The 23,895-nt window shown below is 45.6% G+C and overlaps 1 protein-coding gene across 2 annotated transcripts in view; it reads left to right on the top strand.

Annotated features, from left to right (window-relative positions):
* HIP1 (huntingtin interacting protein 1) overlaps window positions 1-23,895 on the top strand; it is a 128,602-nt gene that overhangs the window by 96,089 nt on the left and 8,618 nt on the right. For both annotated transcript variants that reach the window (XM_039849323.1, XM_039849324.1), the window contains exons 6-26: window positions 454-530; window positions 981-1,042; window positions 5,251-5,391; window positions 7,782-7,839; window positions 10,555-10,630; window positions 10,737-10,877; window positions 11,165-11,262; window positions 11,616-11,688; window positions 12,381-12,564; window positions 13,046-13,134; window positions 13,540-13,656; window positions 14,576-14,677; window positions 14,935-15,078; window positions 15,505-15,640; window positions 16,785-16,871; window positions 17,065-17,172; window positions 17,263-17,399; window positions 21,096-21,206; window positions 21,995-22,053; window positions 22,490-22,583; window positions 23,714-23,814. In XM_039849323.1, coding sequence (XP_039705257.1) covers window positions 454-530; window positions 981-1,042; window positions 5,251-5,391; window positions 7,782-7,839; window positions 10,555-10,630; window positions 10,737-10,877; window positions 11,165-11,262; window positions 11,616-11,688; window positions 12,381-12,564; window positions 13,046-13,134; window positions 13,540-13,656; window positions 14,576-14,677; window positions 14,935-15,078; window positions 15,505-15,640; window positions 16,785-16,871; window positions 17,065-17,172; window positions 17,263-17,399; window positions 21,096-21,206; window positions 21,995-22,053; window positions 22,490-22,583; window positions 23,714-23,814 — 2,195 coding nt within the window. The remainder of the gene's footprint in view (window positions 1-453; window positions 531-980; window positions 1,043-5,250; window positions 5,392-7,781; window positions 7,840-10,554; window positions 10,631-10,736; window positions 10,878-11,164; window positions 11,263-11,615; window positions 11,689-12,380; window positions 12,565-13,045; window positions 13,135-13,539; window positions 13,657-14,575; window positions 14,678-14,934; window positions 15,079-15,504; window positions 15,641-16,784; window positions 16,872-17,064; window positions 17,173-17,262; window positions 17,400-21,095; window positions 21,207-21,994; window positions 22,054-22,489; window positions 22,584-23,713; window positions 23,815-23,895) is intronic.

Raw genomic sequence — 23,895 nt, 5'->3', positions numbered from 1 at the left:
ATGCCTGGGTAGGATTCAGAATGTACTGGGAATAACAAATGCTGCGCCACCTGTGTCTCGTGGCTGAGTTAGGGCTGACTGCTCTTAGACCCTGGGTCTCACTGCCCCACAGGAGGACGTCTTTAGGAGAATATCCCAGGACACAGATTGTTAGGGGGGACCCTCTCCCGGCACCCAGGAATGGGTGGGGGCTTATCTCTGATGACGGGTAGTGGATGTTCTTTGGTGTGAGCTTTTCGAGGGGTCTGTGTGTATGTGAGGTTGTGTGCCCCGACACCATTGCCCGGGGAGAGGGTAGGCACGAACTGTACATGTACATGCCATACAAGCAGAATCAAGCCTGCTGCTGCCCGTGCTCAGTGTAGATGGCTTACCCGATGTCGGCTTAGTTGAGCTGTATAGCGAGCTCTTGAGGTGCCCTATTCTGACTTCCTTTTCTTTCTTCCCTTCCAGAATCCCAGGTTCCCAGGCAACCTTCAGATGACTGACCGGCAGCTGGACGAGGCTGGAGAGAGTGACGTTAACAACTTGTAAGTGGCTGTCCTCTTGCTTTGGACCTGCTGGAGAAGAAAGCTTTTGTAGAATCAATCACTTTCCATTAGGGTCACAGAGGGCCTGATGGTAGGGGTGGGGGCTAGGGTAGGGACTAAAGCCCCTGGGTGACTTGGCTTTGGGGCCACTTACTGATGGTGCCTCATCCAGAACCCTTCCAGGCTCTATCCTCTGTTCCCCTTCACTCTCCAAGCCCAGTGTGGTACCTGTCCTCTCCTTTTGCCACTGTCACTGGTGAGTTCCCCAGCTTGATCTTCAAATGTCCTTAATACGCACTTATGTGAGAGCTAAGAATTAGAGTGGGCGTGTTAGTGTGTGTGTGCACACGCATTAGGGGTAGAAGCGGCAGCACAGAGCACAGGGGAAGGGACAGATGAAGCGCTGACCTTGGGCTGTGGAGTCTAAGTGCCCTTTCTCCCTGGGTCCAGCTTCCAGCTAACAGTGGAGATGTTCGACTACCTGGAGTGTGAACTTAACCTCTTCCAAACTGGTGAGTCTCTCCCTCCCATTTGGCCCAGGCTTTCATGGGAACTGCCTAATTCCCAGCCTTGACTCCCGCTTAGACTAGCCGTCCTGGCCCTGCTCCCCATAGGGCCACGAAAATAGAGACTGAGGGCCACACCTTGTTTCTGCTGTCTCTGTCCCTTGTTCAGGGAGGGGCTGAAGCTCTTGGACATTTTCAGAGTCAGTGATTTCATATCTGAACAGAAAGACCACACTCCCTATGCTGTTGGCTTCTCTCCTGAAGGCCAGGCCTCCAACAGCCCAAAGACAGGCCCAACCTCTGTGACTGTGGCCCCAACACTGACTGGTCCTTTGGCCCAGCCCTGTCTGCTACTCAGCTGGGCCAGCACTCAGGCTGAATTTCTGCTCTGGAAGAAGGGCTGCTGCTTGCTGTTTCGTTGATAGCCAGGGAGAAAGCTGGTCAAGTTGAGTTGAGTTTTTACCCAAGTCCACATAAGAAGCCCACTAAGTCCTAATTCCCTAGTGGGGCCCTCCTGCTGAGAGTTCTGGTGCCTCCAGGCCGCCAGCCCCTAACGCTTCACTGAAGAGCCAATTCTCTCAGATTCAAGATATACCATCACAAGTGTCCAACTCTATAAAAGTGCATTCTAAACTGCAAGTATTTGTGTACAAGCTTGGAGACCTTCTTGGCATTTGGACACGCAGAGCCTACTCTTGGGGCTTTGCTTCTCCCATGAAAGACAGAAACTCTCTCACCCTAAAACGCACTTTGTTCAGCATGTTCATCTGTGCAGCAAATATAACTGGCTGATTACGTTCCAGCCCTGTACAAGGCCTGTGACAAAGCAGCAAATTCCTTACTATTTTGACCAATCGGTTCAGTGCAAGACGTGATCAGAGGAACACCAGAAACAGCTGGAAACTGGTTTGTAGGAGAAATAAGGTACTTGGCCTACTAGCAACCTGTTTGAGCAAGGCCTTCCACAAAAGTCAGTAGAGAAGTAAAAATGAAACAAAATACAGCCCCTGCTCTAAGGCATTCCGAGCAAGGTAGGAGAAATGGTATAGAAGCATTTTTGTCTTAGTTTTTAATGCATTGGAAATGTTTTCATAAAAGTATACAAACAACTACATATCGTTACAGCTAACTTTCAGTTATTTAGCTTTGGGCAGGAAAGGCCTATGTGGATAATTCAGAATTCATTGACATTCAGCTTTGGAATGTGCTTAATCTGAATGCAGATATAAGTGATATTCTTGGAATTGCCATCCTTGGGAGAGTACAGTCTAGAAGTCACCCCTCAGCCTACCTCCTTCTCAGAGTCTACCTGGCACTGCAGCAGTGGTTGGGGAAAATAAGGCAAATGTTTCAGGCTTTTCAGTTGTCCCTTCCAGCCCCTGACACTGTTGGAGTAAGCGGAGGTGTGAGAACACCCACCAGGATGTGGGGAGGCTGGGAGAATGAGTACGTGGCGAAGGCAAATGCCCCACCGCACATGGCCAGCTCGCTCCCACCTCCTGATACCTGGCTCTGTTTTTATCCGCATTTTTCACTTATATTATTAACACTAGATGCTGAGCCCCTCCTCAGAATCAGGAACCATACCCTATCTATCTATGTTCTAGCCCAGTACCCGGTCTGTAGCAAGCAAGCAGTCAACGACAAAGTTCAAGAACACCTGCCTTAGATGAGCACCAGTGAAGAAACAGCAGGTGAACAGGGTTCATAAAATGGTGTCAGCATCCAGCTGAATGCTCCGGGATTATCTAGGGGAATTAGCTACTTAGAGTTTTCTAGAGGAGTGCTACCCGAGTCTTGGCCCAAAGACCGATTTAGAATCAAGAGCCCTTTTCTACATGTCTCTTTCGCCACCCTCCTCATCCCCAGTCACCTACAGTGTGACACAGAAATCATGAGGGCTGGTGTCAGAAGAAGTCTCTCTAGCTTCCGAGTTGAAGTGTGCGACCCTGCAAGTTTCGACCCATATCCTCGATGGGTGTCACTGGTTTTCAGCTGTGGGAAACTTGGGCCAATTACATTTTAACTTTTATTGTGATCACTTGAGGTGGTTCTCGAAGTGTGGTCTCTAGACCAGCAGCATCAGCATTACCTGAGAACTTGTTAGAAAAGCAAATGCTCGGGTCCCGCCCCAGACACAATGAATCTGGGGATGGAAAATCAGTGTTTTAATAAAACCCCTAGGTCTGCACTGTCCAATATGGCAGCCACTAGCCACGTGTGACTATTTAAATTGATTACAGTTAATAACATTAAAAAGTCAGATCCTCAGTTGCACTAGCCATTTTTTAGGTACTCAGTAGCCACATGTGGCTAACATTGGACAGCACCTATGGAACACTTCTATTATCACAGAATTCAACAGTGCTACCCAGTGATTCTGATGCATGCTAAAGTTTAAGAACCACTGAGCTAGGAAATACAGCTTTCAACCCTGGCTGCATAGTAAAATCACCTGTGGGACTTTTGAAACCTACTGATCCTCCAGTCTTACTCCAGACTAATTAAAGTAGAAAGGGGTTGTGGGGGAGTTGCAGGCAGACATTAGTAGTTTTTAAATTTGCCGGGATGATTCTAATCAATCTCCAAGCCAAAGCTGAGAACCACTGCACAAAGCTACACACTTTATACAACATTCTCATTTAATTTTTACCAGACCCTTATGCAGTATGTGCTATTAGATCCATCTGCATTTTACAGAAAAGCATCTGGAGACACAGAGAGCTTGAGTAACTCGTCCATGGTCACACTGCTCTAGATGTTCCTGGATGCCAAGTGACGTTCCTGGAAAGGAGCAGCAGGCCAGGAGATGGAGCAGTTTGTGATTCCTTGCCAGAGTGGAGGCTAAGGAAGCCAGTAGACTTGGGGATAGCCACCTTGCAGTGACAGCTGCTTTTAATTTGTGTCAAGAGGAAAGGCTGCCTTTTAATTAGAACCGTTTGGGATTTTTTAATTTTTTTTTTCAGCTGCCAGACTGAGCCAGTTAATGGGTTAGTGCAGTCAGGGAATGCTGAGCACGGCAGCTCTGGGCCTTCCTCTGGGGCAGTCCCACTCACTGAGGGCCTGCAGGAGAAGTCTCTCATTGCCAGCCACGTGTGGAATCTCCGGAGGTGGTAGACAGCTGCTGCAGGCAGGAAATCGGCCCTGGCCAATGGTGTGCTCTGAGGGTCCACAGCCAGGCATCCAGTTGCTTTGTTTAGGAGCAAGAGGCAGGGGGTTTCATGTGGAGGGGTCTCTGAAGCAAGACACCGGGGAGCAATGTGCTCTCTGGAGCTTGGGAGAATGGAGGGAAGTACTTTTGTTGACCTGCTCCCCCACGAACCTCCATCAGCTTTTTGATCCTGATGGTCATCCTCCTCCCAGCCCCCGGCCTTGGTCCTCATAGGCTCTCTAGTCATCCACCCAGGGCTCTTGCACATCACCCCCCTTTGCTGTCCCAACAACCCTGTGACAAACCATCATAAAGCCAAGGCTGACTTATTCTCTTCCTCGTGTTCTGATTAATGTTTGTCTTTCCCCATATGTTAACCATTGCCACCACCAGACGGGGTGCTTCTCAGGGTCACGGTTACCGTCAGACTGAGTTCATGTGTGAGAGGAAGGGCTAGATTGGCTATCTCAGCACCCTCTTTCAATCTTGAAATTCTAATCACCCATAAAACTGAAGCCTTCCCTTCAATAAGAGCTCATCTCCCCATTAAGGCAGAAACTCTAAAAAAATGGTTTCAGTCTTTCTGATCAGCCTGGGGGCAGAGGCCACAAGACTCCTCAAAGACAAGAGGGAAGATATTCTCCTCATCCAGGCGCTCCCTCAGGCTGTGGGTAAATCTCCTCTTTCCTGGGCTTCCACAGGGCTGTGCAGAGAGAATAGCAGAGTCCACTTGTAACTGATCCATGGAGCATCTTGGCCGACAGGAGCTCAGGCTCCTAGTCTAGCCAGGGCTGGCCACATGGCCATTTTAACTCGCCACCTCTCAGCAAAACCACTTAACTTTGTGACCACCTTCAAGTCACTTACCTTCAGCTTCCTCAACTATGGAACAGGGGTACCTTTAACCTATCATGTAGGAGTGGTTAAGGGTAAAATGCATTAAACGAGATAGTGCATGCACGGAGTAGGTGATCGGTATATGTGAGGCCCCGGCTTTCTGCCCCTCTGAGAAGGTCACCTGTAGGTTCCTAGCTCCAGCGCCTCTTTCCCTTTTACTCCCTAGTGTTCAACTCTCTGGACATGTCCCGGTCCGTGTCAGTGACAACAGCTGGGCAGTGCCGCCTTGCTCCACTGATCCAGGTCATATTGGACTGCAGTCACCTGTATGATTACACTGTCAAGCTTCTCTTCAAACTCCATTCCTGTGAGTACACTGGCCAGATCCTCTCTGAGCTTGTGGCCAGGAGGATCTCAGCCTGAGCCTGTCCTTGGAGAAACAAGGCTCCTTGGAGAAACAGGGCTCCTCGGAATCTTGGGCTTTCGGCCTTTGTTCCAAAAGGCCCCAGAGGCTCCAGCTGTCTCAAGAAGCACAGGGCACAAACTTTGATGCCCAGGGAAGCACCTGGCTTGCCATGGTGGTGTCCCAAGATGAAGTCTCCCTCTACCTCTAACTTCACCTCATCTCCATCCATACATGGCCAGTATCCTAGGAACCACACAAATGATGGCAGACCTAGCCTAGACCCACAGCAGCAAAGGCGATGGTTTCCAAAGTGTTCAGTCTTTTCATACAAATGGAAATTTGTGGAGAAATATAAACTATAAAGCAGCTGTTCAGGGAGGGCCATCCCTGACCTAGCCAGCCACAGATCTCTGGGATGCTTTGCAGAATCTATTTTGGAAATTACTGGTCCTGCAGAAGTTCTTATACTTTTATGTGCTTCTTGTTTAACACCACATGTGTGAGTCTTGCTCCCACAAGGTCTGCATTTGTTGGTCTGGTGGGTTCAGGGTCTGCATTGTTAAACCATATCCCAGACAAATTTGATGTGAGTGGTTCCTTGGCCACACTCAAGATGACCACCATGAAGGATGTACACATGCAGAGGGTGTGATGATGGAAAAGTAAGAAAAATTTTTATTTCAGAATTCTCAGACAAGTGACACTCTGGAACTGCGGTCACTGACAAGGAGTGGTTCTGGTTACTTAGGACAAGGGAGGCAGCATCACTTTGATGAATCCAGGAGGGTTTTGCGGAAGGTTGGAATTCAATGTCCGAGGCTTAGAAGGGCTTTGGAGCAGGTGCGCATCCCTGAAGGGAGCTGAGATTGGGCTAAATTCCAAGAGAAGAGGCAGTTGGTTACTTAGGAGCTCTGAATACAGATGAGCTTGTAATTGTTTCTAAAATGCTGTGGAACTCAATTCCTCACGAGTATATCCCCACTTCCTTCTTACAAAGTGATGAGTTATGAGAAGAGATAGGTAATTATTTGGGCTTAATGGCCTTCTTTAAAGGCAAAGCAATACACGAGACCCTCACTGATTCCTGTGGGAAAGAGAACTCTGTGGCTTAGGAAAAGGGCAGAAGGGACACTCCATACAGTATACACTTTTCTAAAAATCGATGTTTTATTTTAGAACCATTTAGATCTACAGAAAAGTTGTAGATAGTTGAGAGTTTCCACATACCCCAAACTTAGTTTCCCCTATTGTTAACATCTTAAATTAATATATTTGTCACAACTAATGAACCAGTACGATACATTATTATTAACTAAAGTCCATGCTTCATTCAGGTTTCCATAGTTTTTACCTAACGTCCTTTTCCTGCCTGGGGCTCCATCCAGAGCACCAGGTTATATTCGGTCATGTCTCCTTAGGCTACTCTTCTAACAGTTATTAGATTTCTTTTGTTTTTGATGACCTGGGCAGTTTTGAGGCATCCTGGCCAGATATCTTGTAGAACGTCCCTCAGTTTGAGTCTGTCCAATGCTTTTCTCATGACTGGACTGGGGTTAAGTGTTCTTGGGAGAAATATCACTGAGGTAAAGTACCATTGTCACCCACCGTTCACTTTTGCCATTTAGAATTATCATACCTTATATGTGTGCTCCCTCTATATACCAAATGGATATATCACCTATTCAAAAATTACTAAGATTTAAATTTCAAAACTTAAAAAAAAAAGGATCTCTGAGTTTTGCTCAATAGCTGAAATATATAGAACCACATAATCTATGAGGTGAAAGGACTTTAGAAAACCTGCTCAGGAGGAGGCTGGACCTAGCAGGCTGCTGCTCATCTTGCATCATAGAGTTAACAGTGACCAAGTGGGCACTGGGCCTAGACTCTCCAAGTCCCATGGTTTAACCTGGTAGGCATTCTCCTGGGCAGGTTCTGTGGATTTCTTCCAGACTAATATCTGCACTGTACCTCACCCAGTGTACCCAGTGTTTACACCTCTGGGAGAGAACCGCCCCTCCCTCTGGAGCCTACTGTGGTCATCGTGCCGCTTGTCCAGGTCACCATCGCTGTTCCTATGGTGAGGGGCACAACTTCCAGTCCACTGCGACTAGCATGGTTCGCACTCCAGGAACAAACAGAAAGAAAGATTTGGAGGATAAGCACCCCTAGACTCCCTGCTCATGCTGTTGGACCATCTCGATTACCAGTCCTGGGCTGCTCTGGGCCAGGAATGCACACTGGCAGGGCGGGCCACAAGCCCAGCATGGATGGTCCCCTCCCTCCAGAGCCCTGCTGCGGCTTGCCTGCACTCTGGTCCTTCTATCTCACTCTTTTCCAATTTCTCTCAGGTCTCCCAGCTGACACCCTTCAAGGTCACCGGGACCGTTTCATGGAGCAATTCACAAAGTAAGTGGCTTAAGTGACAGAAATGAAGGCAAATCGAAAAGCACCATAAAATTAATCCATACAGAAGCACTTGCTTACTAATAATTGAGGAATAAGGGTATCTGCATTTTAAAGCAATAAAGGAAAATAACTAGGAGGCTGGCGAACTTACCCGGGGCTGGAGAAGCTGTTGGTTCTCTAATAAATCCCTTAGAAGCACACCGAAGAAGGTGATTTCATTGATTCACCACCTGCCTCATCCCCAGGGCTTCATCCTCTTCTCCCTAAATTCTCATGTCTTATACCATGTACATGCTGACGACTCTCAACTATGCATCTCTAGCGGAATCTTAACTCTGAATTCCAGGATCATGTACCCAATTGTCTGTTTGATATCTCTATACCGAACTTAAACCTCAAACTGAACTCTAGGTTTTCCTCCGAGAACCTTTTGCTCCCTGGTCTTTTCTATCAATAAATAATGCCGACATCCATTTAGCCCAGAGATCTGGAGCTTGCCATTTTCCTCATCCCCGTCGTCCAGTCCACCTGTGGTTTCGGTCAATACTCTACAAATAATATCTTGGCTCTGGTCATATCTCTTCCCATCTCTTCAGCTACCATTGTTGTATTCCAGCTACTCATTAATTTTTTGATTATCTACACTTCCGATATTGATGTTCATGGATGCCCTGGACTTCCACTTTGCCCCCTGCAATCCTGTCCTCACCCAGAATTTAGAACAACCTTATAAAAATGTAAATCCCTTGCTCAAAACCTTTCAGCGTCTTCTGACAACACTGAGATTAAAAGCTAAGCTCTTCTCCATGGTCCACAAGATCCTGCATAATCTGACCCCTGCCTGCCATCAACGACCTGGTTTCCAGAGCTCATAGTTTTTCAGCCTCATGGGGTCCTCTAGTTCCTGGAACAGACCCACACATTCCTCCCTCGGGACCTTCGTGCTTTCTGTTCCCTCTCCTGAGGACAGTCTTTTCCCAGCCTGGCCAGCCTCAGGTCATCTTTGGTCATCACCTCACAAAGACAGCCACCTTGTTTGAGTCAGGTTCTTTCCCATCTCCTGATCCTCCACAACTCTACCCAGCCCCCATATCCTGTCTCACAGCACCCTATTTATTTCCTTCATAGTTCTCAGCACAACTTCATTTCTGCTTAACTGTCTTGTCTGTTATATTCCTAGGACCTGATAACATAGCAGTCCATTAAACGTATTGTGTTCCATAAATATTTGAATGAATTCATGAGCTAATAAGCCAGCTCTCTAGTCTAGAGAGGAAGAGCTTGTCTGACTGAGGGGAAAATTATTCTGGTGCATTAGGGAAAGAAAACTGGTGGCTAAATGAAAAGTACAGTTCGTCTTTCAATTAAGTGTGCCCAAGAGGGGGAAGAATGGAGTGCAACATAGAACTGAAGGAGCCAAGAAGGGAATTATAGCTTAGCAGGGTTTATTTTGACCCTCTTGTTTTTCCTCATAATTTCTTCATCCTTGCCAACAGAGAAAGCATGATCTGGCCCCCGCTTAAGCCAAATCCCAAGCTTAGGCTTCTGCTGGTTCCCAAGCAGCCATCAGAGGACAAGTTCAAGGTTGTACTTACCTCCCGGTTTCCTTGTTCCAATTGAAAAGCCTTGTATGTTTATTCTATAATAAATGATTTATTAAATCTTAGGAGACAGACCCTGGGGCCGATTTCCTGGAATGTTAAATTCCAGTAGCTTTCGAAAGCAGTGGTCTATTACTGTTGGCTCCAGCCCAGAAAGAGGGGGACGTGTGGTTGGGTAATTTTATTTCCTTTCATTTTTTCAGCTTATGAAAATATCTCCTGTGAGTAGCCACCTCACTTTCTCTTCCAACAGGCACATCACTATCCTCTTATTCTGGGAAGGCAACATTGATATCACAGGGACAGTCCTAACCCTGGGGTCCGAGGGGCTATCACGAGACCCCAGGGGTTTAGTTTATTGGGCTAAGCTGAAGAAAATTCTGTGTTAACAGAGAGAGAGTGTTGAGATCCACGACCCTTCGTCTCAGAAAATATGTCTGTTGAGCTCAGCTTTCTTGGCCTTCAACGTTTAGATTTAAAATGGAGACTTGAGGATGAGAAAAAAAAAAATTGGTTTCTTCATTTCCACATTCATCCAAGACTTAGGACACAGTAAAAATAGTTTTCTCCAATGAATACTTGTTGAATAATTCCTCTTTGCTTGGTACTGTGGTAAACGTAGATCACCAGGGCCCCGTCTCTGTCCTCTAAAAGCTTGTAGTCTAATTGAGGAGATAATAGCTCTGACACAAGGTAAATTAATTAAAAAGAGGTCTACCTTAATAATTAATTCCCTTCCCTTTTTCTGTGGTCGGTTGATTTATCCTCAAAGTAAATGTATATTAATGTTACTCTATTGCAACATTTCTAGGAAGATACCTCTGCCAAACAATAGCATATATTCTACAGTGATGTAGAAATTAATTTTTTGATTATCTACACTTCCAAAAGATTTTGTAGTTTGAATTACTCTGCCTACCACCAGATAAGTGAGGACTGGCTATAAATACTTTCTCTATAGCATCATAATTGAATCCTAATGCCATGGAGGCCATCTCCTTGACAGCCTGTGCCTTTGGGCTGGGCGGGCAGAAGGAAAGCTGGGTGGTTGCTCTGTCCCCTCCCCAGAGCTGGGAAGGCCCCCCAGCCCCTTCAGGCGCTTCTCCATCCCCAGGTTGAAAGATCTGTTTTACCGCTCCAGCAACCTTCAGTACTTCAAGCGGCTCATTCAGATCCCCCAGCTGCCTGAGGTAAGCGTGCCTGGCCATACCCTGGGAGCTGCTGAGTCCAGGGTACGCCCTTAGAGGCTGGCCGGTCCGGTGTGTGACATAATTTGAGGTCATCTTTTCTCTTCAGAACCCACCCAACTTCCTACGAGCCTCTGCCCTGTCAGAACACATCAGCCCTGTGGTGGTAATTCCAGCTGAGGCCTCATCCCCTGACAGCGAGCCAATCTTGGAGAAGGATGACCTCATGGACATGGATGCTTCTCAGCAGGTGAAGACCACTTGGGAGAGAATCTTGGCCCTTCCCGTTGCCCCCATGTGCAGGGGAGAGGACAGGAGAGGCCCTGGCCAAGCCTCGTTGGTTCTAACCAGATTCAACCGCCTTCCAACCCAACCTCTAACCTAGACTGAGCACCCTGTCCTGTCGTCTCTAGGAGGGACCATAAGTGGATTTGAACCAAATTAACAAAGGGTCCATTCTTACATGTCACTCATTTCACCCCCACCTGGAATTCTCTGAATCTCTGACTTTGTTCTAATCCTTTTTGGTCACTGCAGAATCTATTTGACAACAAGTTTGATGACATCTTTGGCAGCTCATTCAGCAGTGATCCCTTCAATTTCAACAGTCAAAACGGTGTGAACAAGGATGAGAAGTGAGTCCAATCTGGATTAATGCAGATGGAGCAGAAACTAAGATCTGACTCAACCACACCTAACACAAAAGGAATTCTTAATGATGCTTGGCTTCTTAGAGAAATGTCTTGATCCTCATAGATTGGCCCCTTTAATCCCAAAGGAAAACCAAGTGATGCTGAAATAACTGGACCTGTGGGTATTGGATTAGTGTCTGGTAACACTGACAGTCTTAGAGTATAATTTCTGGAATTTCAAAGAATTGTCCCCAGATTAACACCAGCTTTTAACTTCCTCCCCTGATCTCCTAGCTTGCATTTAAGACAAGGGTAGAATCACAGTGGAAGCAAACTTGTTCTCTTTCCCTTCCCAGGGATCACTTAATCGATCAATTATACCAAGAGATCAGTGGGCTGAAGGCACAGCTGGACAACATGAAGACTGAGGTATGAGCGGGCTCTGATCGGCTTTTCTGGGCTTTACCATAACAGGACGGATTATAATATTAAATTTGCTTCACAGAGATACTTATTGGACAACATATTAAGGGGAGTTAATTAGTAGAAATGCCAAAGCCAGAGGGACCTGGTCTTCCCGTGGTCTCGATTGTAGTGCATTTCCATTGTAATTGCTTTGAGAATAGCACTGAGGCCAAGCTCCCGTGTCCCTGTGATAATGTCCCTCGGAGATAACCACGATCACCAATTGGCTTGAAGCTGTGATGAGAAAGACCCATTCTCACATGGCAGTAAGGAGGTTTGATCTGTAGTTCTGATGGCTGTTTGCAGCGTATGGTGCTATAAATATTCCTGCCCCTCAAACGCAGGCCTGGTCAGAAGCTTTACTCATTGGGACAGGCGAACATCCTCCCCTTTCAGATTCCAGCTAGATTCATCGCTGCTCCCAGGTCATTCTGACAGGACTAGAACATTCCTGCCATCATCCCCTATTGTTGCTGGCTGGGTGTTATAATGACCAGAAGGCTTAACTCTCATGAGGCTGCAGGAGTGGCCTTGTTAGGAAAACCTAAGTGTTTATTTGGTCTGTGCTGGAAACATATTAGTACCTGCTTCTCCGCCCAGCACCCCCGACCCTGGCAGTATGGTCATCAGCTGCTTTACCTAAATCTCTCCTGCAGAGCCAGCCAGCCGTGCTGCAGCTGAAGGGCCACATCAGCGAGCTGGAGGCCGAGCTGGCTGAGCAGCGGCACCTGCAGCAGCAGGCAGCCGATGACAGTGAGTTCCTTCGGGCAGAATTGGATGAGCTGAAGAAGAAGCGAGAGGACACGGAGAAGGCACAGCGGAGCCTGACAGAGATAGAAAGTGAGAGGTTGTGGGGAGTGTGAGGGTGGGGGTCAGGGAGATCAGGAGGAAGGAGGAGGCTGGGTGGCAGAGCCTCAACCTCGCATCTGTCTAGAGGAGCTCTCAGGAATGCCAGCTCTTGTCACCAGCCTGTGGGCAGCTGGGAGTCCAGCAGGCAGAGCACTCGTGTGAGGCGCTGCTGAGAACACGGTGATGGGCCTCAGAGGTGATGAGGGTCGCCTGCTCTGGGGGAGTGGATCACCGAAAGAGAGAGAGCCCAAGAAATAATTTGACTAAATGCTGTGTGTGTAAAAATGCTCAGGAGGCACGAATCACTTCAGTGATTTAAGTCAAGTAAATTCTTTTTAAAGAAACTTCCCCAAGGAGTTTAAGTAGGATTTTTGAGGAAGAAAGGAGGGTTTTCTAGGGGCTCTGGCTTATGGGTTGGGGGGCAGCAGGTCCCAGCCAGGTAGACTCCTCACCTTGGTCCTTGATCATACAGGGAAAGCGCAGGCCAATGAGCAGCGGTACAGCAAGCTGAAGGAGAAGTACAGTGAGCTGGTACAGAACCATGCTGACCTGCTGCGGAAGGTAGGTCCCTTGACCTCTCTCTCATGCTCAGGCCCCACACCACACGGGGGAGAGCAGCTCAGGCCTCGTGGCTTCTCCAGGTCCATTGCCTCCTCCAGTCTCTAGTGGGTCGGTTCCATTTCTTGGGAACCTCAGCTTTTCAGGCTCTCTTGCTTCCTATATTTTGAGCTCCACCTTCAACGCCAGCTCCACTTGCATTATCTCCCATCTTTATTATTTTTGTAAATGCTTGAGAGTCACGTGTCTACAGATGACAGCCTTCTTCTGGTTTCCCTCTGGGTAGGAACATGATTTCTGTGTCCGACTCTAGGGCACTCACGGTCTGAATGCTGTCATTTATTCTAGAAGGAAGATGTCCTTTAAGCCTGAGATAAGCCACTTCAAGACACTTTTCTTCTCTTACAGAATGCAGAGATAACCAAACAAGTATCTGTGGCCAGACAAGCCCAGGTGGATTTGGAACAAGAGAAAAGAGAGCTAGAGGATTCCTTCCAGCGCATAAGTGAGCAGGCCCAGCGGAAGGTGAGCGGAAGGGAGCCATATGGGGGAAAAAGACTGAGCGATCTCTCCAAGTTGGAGGCGGGCCTTGATTGAAAGACCTTGTCTTCTGCTTCACGGGCAGCTCTGTGTGTTGGAGCCCTGTGAGGGTGCTATGAGAGGCCATATAGAACAGGACACGGTTACCAATGCATAAAGGGTTAAAAGTGATGCAGAGACCCAGGCCGAGTGAGGTTCATCAGCAAAGGCTTTCCTGGGGCGAGTCTTGAGAGTATGAAGAAGTGAAAGCACATGGATATCAGAGAGAGGACCAGTTGTTTACAAGGATTTGCAGCCAGGGGAACACCCATGACTTGGGGTGGCGTTAGCAAGCAGGTCAGGTTGGAGTAAGAGATGTCAATGGATAAAACTGAATGCCTTTACACTTGGAGTAGCAGCTTTCATACTTTCTGTGACCCAGAGAAAAAAATACATCTGTCTAATGGAAATAAGTTTCACAGAGCAGTACTTACCCTTACCATGTGAAGACATTTGGTTATTCTTTTGCTTGTGAGTTTGTACTAATGGGTCACAGCCCACCCTTTGAAAAACCATTTAGAAAAGAAATCAAAGAAGAGGAGTTGTTTCTAGATGGCGAGACGCAGCAGTGTACCAGGTGTTGGGATGCCTGAATTAAAGATCCAGTTCTACTTTAATGAGTATTGAGCTTAAGTGTAACATTCAGGAAACGTTCCTAAAATTTCCCCCTTGACATTCCACTTACCCAGAAGAAAAATTTCTGGTACTCTCTGAGTTCTTAACCTCCTCCTCTGGCCACCTTTTGGCTGAGGTAAAACTTGCATACAAAAGAGTACACATCGCATTGATAGCTTGGGGATTTTTTTACATGATTATCCCTTGTAACCATCAGCCAGATCAGGGTGCACCTGTTTTTCTTTTTCAGACTCAAGAACAGACAGAAGTACTAGAGAACTTGAAGCAAGAACTTGCCACCAGCAAACAGGAACTCCAGATTGTCCAAGGCAGCCTAGAAACTTCTGCCTTGGTGAGCACCATCTCCTTTCTTTCCCTTCCTTATTCTTCTCTCCTCTGGCTTTCATATTGCTGTCACCGAGCCTCTGTCATCATCCAGCATATAGCCAACCTGGTCCCATCTGTAATCAGTATGTACTCAGGAATGAAAATGGGAAGTTAAAGAAGTTATCACCTTCTTTCTGTTCCTTGTGGTGGGTTTGGACCTCTGGGAAGGGGACAGTTTAATTCCTCCCAGCAACTCCCTGTTTTCAACGGTCGTCATTGCAGGCAGAAGTAAAATGGGCAACCCAGATTGCCAACCTGGAGAAAGAACGGGGCAGCTTAGTGAATGCCATGGCTCGGCGGGAGGAAGAATTCTCTGCTCTTCAGGGACAGCTGGAATCCACCCAGCTCAAACTGTCTAGCACACAGGCAAGTAACAGACACCCACTTGGGCTGACCAAGTCTCTCTGACCTCCTACCCCTGGGCCTCAGTGGTGTATTCATGGAGGCCAGGGCCTATGAAAGGGGTTTGGGGCCTCCAGTCTGATTGTGAAGGCATTCTGTAGCACAGCTCCTAATGCCAGCATGTCTTGAGTCACACGCACAGCAGATAAGGGAAAGCAAAGCTTTCTCTTTTTCATATGAAAAAGGGCTGCACTTAACTTTCTCTCCCTAAGGTTGGAGAATGAGTTGTAGTGGTTCATCCCCACAGCCTCCTGTGCTCAGTGGCACACATCTGTGAACAAAACAACCTGAGCTAAGATGCCAGGAATGCCAGCTGTGTCACAGGTAGATTCTGCTTAAAGGCTGCTGTGGAGTCTGTGGCAGACTCTCATCTCCCTGGACCATTTCTAGGAATCTGTGTGCCAGCTCGCAAAGGACCAACGAAAAATGCTTCTGGTAGAGTCGAGGAAGGCTGCGGAGCAGGTGATACAAGAGGCCCTGAGGCAGTTTGAGGAGCCCACTCTCATCAGCTGTGCTGGATCTGCAGGTACTCTTCTTCCCGGCTTGCAGGTGCCAAATCCATATAGCTTGATGCTACCTGTTGGCATTAAACCCCATGGGACACTGAGCTCAGGGGTTCTCAGCCCAGCTGCATGTCAGAATCACCTGGGACGCCTGGGCCCCACCGAGAGATCAGTTCAATTGCAAGTTCTTTGGCATAGGACCTGGGCAGTAATATTTTCTAAAGCCCCCAGGTGTGATAACTACTGCTTTAGTCATGGATCGCACTGATGAAGTGCCCACTGGGAGCAGAGCCTTGATACCAATTCTAAAGGCCAGTAAGAAGAGGAACAGACAGTCTTGTGTCTCTCTAAGGAGAAAAATGTGGTCTGAATCAAGGGATAGTTAGTTGCTCATGAGCTTCAAGTCTAGATGGGGAGGCGGCATATAGCATGGAGGGGCAGAAACAATAAAAATCCCCGCATAGTCACAGGTATGAACAGGGACCAACTTGGCACATACCAGAATCCCAAGGGCATGTGAGTAGAGCAGCGATCCAAGTCAGAGCAGCTCTCTAGATGAGAGGAGGGAGCTTTTGTGCACGGTACGTGGGAGATCATCCAGGCCTAGGATTTGTGAAGTCACAGATGTAGCAATGATCAGATCTCATTACAGTTCATTCTCAAGCAGAGGAGACACGTTGGCAAAGTAACGAGGCTCAATTGAAGGACAAGGCAGACAGGAAGAAACAGCTGACAGTTAATTTTTATTATCAGATAGAAAAGTCTCAGTGTGGCGATGTATGTAGTAAAAACTATATCTTTTTCAGCGGGGAACCTGTAAGGAATCTGTAAGGGAACCTGTTGTGTTTTTGTAAGGGAATACAACAGTTACAAATGAACGAGCACACTGGGTACCTGAGGGACTAAGGAATGCCAGAAAATGGGGCCGCTGTGGGTGGCTTCTGAGAAGGACCAGATAGACTCAGAAGCACTGCTTTGAAGCTACAAAAAGAGAATCACATATCTGGGTAACCAATGCTCTTTCCTCCCTTCCCCCATCTTAAGGCAGCTCTTGCAGGGCTGGGGCCACTCACTAGGTAGGCTCATCCATCAAGTGGCTTAACTAACAGGGATGAAGCGAGCTCTGACAACTCTGGCTTTGACTTTGCTCTGTCTTTCCTCTCACAGATCACCTTCTCTCCACGGTCAAGTCAGTTTCCAACTGCATTGAGCAACTAGAAAAATGCTGGAGCCGGTATCTGGCCTGCCCAGAAGGTAAGAAAAGCAAAGGATAGGGTGTGTCGCCAGTGACGGCTAGGCAGGGTTCAGAAGTGCTTGCATGTGGAAATGACAGATTCCTGTGCACCAAGAAAGGAATTTGTACCACTCGTAATGCCTGGAGGGAGGAGGTATGAAAGTGATACTCCCTCAAGCAGGACCAAAAAACTTTCCTTTAAACTCTTGGCAGATATCAGTGGGCTTCTGCGCTCAGTAACCCTCCTTGCACACTTGACCAGTGACACTATTGTTCAAGGTAGCACCACCTGCCTTAGAGCCCCACCGGAGCCTGCCGATGGTGAGTAACGGGGTGGGGGTGGGGGGACCCTTCAGGAAAGCAGAGGGAGCCGGAGGGCCTTTAAAAGTCTCTCTTGCCTTGCAACCCCAGCACTGACCGAGGCCTGTAAGCAGTTTGGCAAGGAAGCCCTCATGTATCTGACTTTGCTGGAGGAGGAAGGAACTCTTGAGAATGTCAACAGCACAGCCATGAGGAGCTGCCTCAGCAAGATCACAGCCATTAGCGAGGTATTATCAGTGTTATCACTGAGGAAAGTTATTACTGTTCTTGGTTGCGAGTGCTAGTGGTTGCCAGGGAATCAATGATGTTCTAAGCCAGTTCTTTCTGCACTCTAAACTTGATTCTAGAAAGTGGGAGAACTGAAAAATCTGACCCCCACTCCCCTGAACAACTTTCCAGTTACATTTAATTCATTGGCTATTGGCTATTGAGAATCTACTGTGTGGTTGTCATTCTGCTAGGCAATATCAAAGAATAAACACAGTTTCCCTGTTTTCAAGGATTTTTATGTGGTTGGGCAGGTGACACCTAAAATGGAGAATAATATATTTATTCGTTCAATAAAGATATAGTGAATATGTCCTATATACCAGAAATTGTGCTAGGTGTAGTTATATAGGGACAGATAAGAAATGGTCTCTAAAGGAAAGAAAAATAAAGCAACCATTTCTATACAGTGTGATGAGCACTGTAATAGAGATCTATTTTAAGAACACAGTACAAGGCAGCATTTAATTAATTCCTAAAATGTGTGGTAATAGGTTCAGGGAAGAAGGAGATACGGGCCAGAGGTCAGATCCTCAACATCTCTCATTTGAACTCTTAAAACAACCTTCTCATTAATTTCTCTGCCTCTGGCCTCTTTTTCCTCTGTTTTCTTCCAAAAACAGATCTGATTATGATCCCTCTTGTTTGATAACAAAAATCCTATTATGTAACATGACTTGCAAAGACCTTCACAATCTGCTCTTATTCACTTTTCTAGGCCTCTCTCACCCACTCGCTTTACCATATATTTGGTGGCCAGCACTGTAATGTGCCTGCTTACTTGTCCATTTCCCCCACAATGAGTCTTCAAAGGTAGAGCTTATACCTTCTTCATTGTATCCTTGGTCCCGGTTGTAATATCTGGCAAGTGATTAACACCCAGCAAATGTTTAATTAATTGAATATGCACACTGAGAGAGCAAAACAGATAAAAAGATGGATTGGATGGGGGAGGAAGGCTCATACTGGGGAGAGATGGGCAATGAGGTGGAGAACCTTGAATGTGGATAAAGGAAGATTATGGATAATGGTGAATTGTCAACCTCTCATTCAATGGATCATAATCACGGTGATGTTTTGGTATTAAATTGGTTCTGGTAGCCTAGGCAGCATTACTACAGTCTGCCTTCTATTGGAGATGGAGCATCTTCCCCAGCATAGTTCAGAATTGAGAACTCAGTACGTACATGCAAAGCATGTAGGACACCATGAGGAGATAAAAAATTAAAGCAAAGCAACATGTTATAGAAAGATCATGGACAGGTTTTCTTCCTGGCAATAGGGCTGACCAAATGTTTAGAGATTCCTTCCAGAACAAGACATGGAAAATGCTGAATAAAATCTGAAAAAAAAGAAATTTTAATTGAATCTGAACTAAGGAGATTCTCAGAATCAGAAACCAAAAGAACACCAGAGTGAGTGTTTGTCTATTTCTGGTGGTCTAGAGCTTGGATTTTAATAGGCCACACATACAGAGGAGAATAAGAAACAAAACCTAGGTCCAAGTAAGATAAAAGATTGGAAAAAGGAAGTCCAAAGGGTCACCTCTGAGTCAATGGGGAAAAGGCCTGCCCTTCAAGGGAGATCTTATATCAGCCTTGAAAAGTTGAGACAGGAAACACAGCTGCCTTAAGAATTTCTAACCACAAGCCACCTATCCATGAGTTAGGTTTTAAATCTCATACTACCTGTGTGGCCTAAAAAGCCCCAAACAGAAAATTAAGCTTAAAGCATTCAGGTGGTTAGAGGCCTAGGTACCTGGCAGAGGCAGATCCCAATTTTCTCTGAAGGAATATACTTTGAATCTTAACCTCAAAGAAGTTTTATAGGTAAAGTCCCAAGGAATATAAGTTCACAATAAACATGTTTGACATGTTTAAGAACTTTTAAAAGGTATTAAAAGTGTGACAAAGGAACAAGATATTTTCAAAAGTAACCAGATATATTTGAAAAAGAACCACAGAACTTCTAGAAGTGAAAAATATAATCGTTGAAAGTAATAACTTTATCTCGGAAGCCAAGCAAGGTCGGGCCTGTTTAGTACTTGGATGGGAGACCACCTAGGAAGACCAGATGCTGTAGATGTAAAAAATAAAAAATAAGGGTTTGTAAGATGACAAGGTCCTTGCAATCTGTGAGATCAACCAAGGGTTGTGTCACCTAAAAAAAAAAGAAAAGGAAGTAATAACATTAAAACATACAGATTCAACTGCAGGTTAAAACAAAGCAGAACCAAGAATTAGTGAATTGGATGATAAAACTAAAGGAATTACCCACAGTATGGCACAGATTTTGTAAGTTGCAATATAGATGTTACATATCAAATGTTTAATCGGAGTTCCAGAGTAAGATAATAGAAGGACTGTGTTCTCCGCTCACACCCCCATGTAAAATATTGTTAGTTCTATGTGTTAAAGACTTTTCTGTGACTCACTTTTTCCAACATTGAGCGTGAGGTTTATTCATGTGGATATATTTACTTTCACTGCTCTATTGTGTAAATATTGCTTAATTTATATATGTATTCTCTTGTCGATGGACATTTGGGTCATTCCAGTTTGGGGCTATTATAAATGTGCCACTGCAATCATCTCCTGATGTATATGTGCAATAATTTCTCTAATGTATATACCTAGGATTTGAATTACTAGATTATAGGATTAATCTCACACACAGAATGCAAAGTGAAAAAGCAAGTCATCAAAAAATATATACAGTATGATTCTTTTCAATAAAGACCAAAACATGCAAATTTAACATAGTATTGTTTAAGGATGCATTCATAAGGAATGTAAAAAAAAGAAAGAAAGACACTGTAAGCATTCTCCTGAATCCTGTAAAGACACTGTAAGCATTCTCCTGAATCCTGTAAAGACACTGTAAGCATTCCCCTGAATTTTGTGTTTATCTTGGTGTGGGAAGTAAGAAAGATGGGAGATGGAATCAGGGAAGGATACAAAAGAGATTGCAAAGATTTCAAATGTACTGCTAATGTTTAAGCTACTAAGTTGGGTGGTAAATAACATGGGTCATTGTTTTTATTCTTTAAACCATTCGTATCTATTTTATATGCTTGTATGTACAACATGTAACATTTTTAAAAATCATGGACTGTCAGACCTGAGTCCAAGCCTTGCTCCACCATTTCTTAGCAGTGTAACTGTTGCCAAGACATTTGACTTCTCTGAGCCCTGGCTTTCCATCTGTACAGCAGGAGTAATAACTGTCTCATGTGATTGCTGTGGGATGGGAGCAAAGTTAAATAAAGGGAAGACTGATTGGTTTGAAAACATTATCTACATTTGAAGAGGTTTTTAAAAGATATCCCGAGCACAGATAGAGTCAACACTGCAGCTGTAGGGTTAGGGTTCAAGCAGCTGCAACTAAATGGCCTTGTGGGCTCAAGCAGAGATGGCCTTCTTGGAAGAAGGTGGGTTCTGAGTGAGGGTAGAGTGGGTGGAGCATGAGGTTCCAGAGTTCACATCGCAGAGAGTTCCAGACAAGGCCTATGAGGGACATCCCTCCATGGCTTGCAGAAGTGTGTTACATGGCGGGGCCCTCCTACCTTCTGCCATTGTGTGAGGGTTACCGATCTGCCACAGGAGTACAGAGAGGAGGTCAAAGGGTCATTTCAGCCTTTGTGATGCTGTTCACAGGAGCTCCTGCCCAGAGGCCTAGACATCAAACAGGAGGAGTTAGGGGATCTGGTGGACAAGGAGATGGCTGCCACTTCAGCTGCCATTGAAACAGCTACGGCCAGAATAGAGGTATGGAAGTGTCTGAAGATCTAAAGTGATGCTCTATCAGCTACCCTTTGGCAACATTTCCTATTAGTTGTGTCTTAGTTGTTCATTAAGGCTTCAGAGGCCCCTTATAAAAATAAACCAAAATCCGCACTCACCAGGGTCTCTGAGGGATAGAAAATGAGAAAGTACTCACCAAGAAGAGGTGAGCAGTTTCCTCAAGGATCACATACTTTGGCGTCAGGCTATCCTGCATTCTAGTTCCAGATTGATTGACCACTTACTAATTGTACGACTTCTGATAAGTTACATTAACCTCACTAACATTCAGATTCTATTTCTATTTCATGGTGATAATAAAAGTACCTACCTCGGAGGGATGTTGACAAAACTTAAATGAAATAATACACATGTCTCTTAGTGCCAGGCACTCAGTAAATCAATGATAACTCTTGTCTCAGGGGAAAGCTGGGAGGGCACCATCGGAAAGGTAACATATTGCTCCTTTGGTGGAAGACTCAGGCCTCCTTGGTGTGAGTACCATCCTCTAGAACCTGGTAGGAGCTTCTCCTATTGGCATGGTGCCATACCTCTCAAGAGTTCTGTGCACATCAGCCTGGGTGCCAGAATATCAAGATACTCATGGACAGTAGTGCCAGCCTGCTGTAGCTGCCTCCCACTGAATAGATCAGAAGACTGGATTCTTTTCCTAATTTTCACAAGGACATGGATGGCCTCTTCTATTGGACCCAAAGTATAGTAGGGCACCAGTAGTTCATGGCATTTTTAGAAACCCTGCTTCTTTTTAACAGGAGATGCTCAGCAAATCCCGAGCAGGAGACACGGGAGTCAAACTGGAAGTGAATGAAAGGTCAGTCTGAGCAGCCTGGTACCACCGAGGCAATCAGGATCAGTCTTTCCTGCATTGCATTATACTAATTAGAATAGAACATTATAGCCATAAGGAATGGTTGAGTCTATGTAATTATCAATAACAGTATTAATGATGATAATAGTATTGCTGTTGTATTATAGGGGAAACGAAACTCCCAAGAATCCTCACTTAGCCATTCCTTATGAATAAGATCCACAATCAAGTCTTCGCATTTACCTCTCTTTCCTTTGGGGCTTCACCCCCAGAGCATTCCTTGCCTTCTTTCCCATTTCGAGTTTGCCTGTGTTTAGGAATGAAAAAGAGAACCGTCTTCTTCAGTGGTGTTGGTCTCCTCTAGTCTGTGTCCATCACATTTTTTTAAATTTTATTTACGTATGTATGTATGTATGTATCTATTTATTTATTTTTTTAGGATTCTTGGTTCATGTACCAGCCTAATGCAAGCTATTCAGGTCCTGATTGTGGCTTCAAAGGACCTTCAGAGAGAGATAGTAGAGAGTGGCCGGGTAAGTGTGGGCGAGGGCCCATGGAAAGGGAGAACAGACATCAGTTACAGATTCCTAGCTCACTGAGAGACGAAGCCTACCGATATGCTCAACCACATTCAGTGAAATCTATGTATGCTGCCATCTCACCCTGTGTGTCCATCTGAGGGTGCAGCTGCCACCCCTGTGGATGTCAGCAGATGCCATGGGAGAAAGATGGAATGCCGCCAGTTCCTCAGAGAGTGTCAAGCCAGAGCTTTTAGCTCCAGGCTTATTAACCCTGGGCAGACATTGTTGGAACCTGCTGTGGAAACCCAGTGTGCGTTGCAAGTCTGGGCCTTTGGAGGAAGAAGTGAGAGCTTTTGAAAACTGAGCCACTCAGAAGAGCAAACCTAGTACTGACTTTTCACAGTGGGCTCTGCCATGTCTCTTTCCAAAAGCGGTCAACTCACAGTGATTCAGAGACAGACTCTGCCTCGGTCTTATGTTGACATATCACTTTGATTTTCTCACTGCTTTGCTAGTGTTATTGCCATCTTGTTTTTTCTCACATCCCTGATGCAGCTGCAGCTCAAGAGACAAAGGTCCAGGGAGGGTTTATGAGCCTGGAAACAATCATATAAAGAACAAAGCCATATCTGCTTTGGTGCTTTTTGTCAGTCTGAGAGGTGATGTTTTTTGGTTCCCAAAACAGAGGGACTGAGCACAGAGTTTCTGCAGATTCTCAGACTGTCAGACACTTCCAAAGCATAAATGCATTTTTTTTAAATGCAAGTAAAAATAATTTTTAAAAATTAACTGTCTACTCTTTTGGCAAATCACAAAGAACAGCTAGACGCCCCTGAAATCATGTTATTCATAAATACATATAAAATATATGTATATATACGATATAGAAATATAATAGTAATGCTATGAGTTTTAGAGTCAGAAAAGCCTAAATAAACTTTCGTTTCTTTCCTGCATGACCTTGGGAAAGTGTTTTTGCCTCTCAGAATCTTAGTTTTCTTATCTGTAAAATGGGAGTAATAATGCTTGCCTCTCAAAAATTACTGTGAAAACTATGTATATAAAACTAATATATATAAAAGTACCTGGCACATAATAGTCACTAAATAAAAGGTAGCTATTATTATTTCTCACTTCCCTAGGGCACAACATCCCCTAAAGAGTTTTATGCTAAGAATTCTCGATGGACAGAAGGACTCATCTCAGCCTCCAAAGCTGTGGGCTGGGGAGCCACGGTCATGGTGTAAGTATCTGTCGATCCCAAGGCTCCTCACCCCTCCCCAATTCCGTTGATCATCCCAGAGAATAACGAAGGCAAAAAAAA

The sequence above is a fragment of the Pteropus medius genome, unplaced genomic scaffold (genome assembly GCF_902729225.1).
Source record: "Pteropus medius unplaced genomic scaffold, Ma_sr-lr_union100, whole genome shotgun sequence".
NCBI classification, from domain to species: Eukaryota; Metazoa; Chordata; class Mammalia; order Chiroptera; family Pteropodidae; genus Pteropus; species Pteropus medius.
Note: the sequence above shows the minus strand (reverse complement) of the source record. Positions and strands in the feature narration are given on the sequence as shown.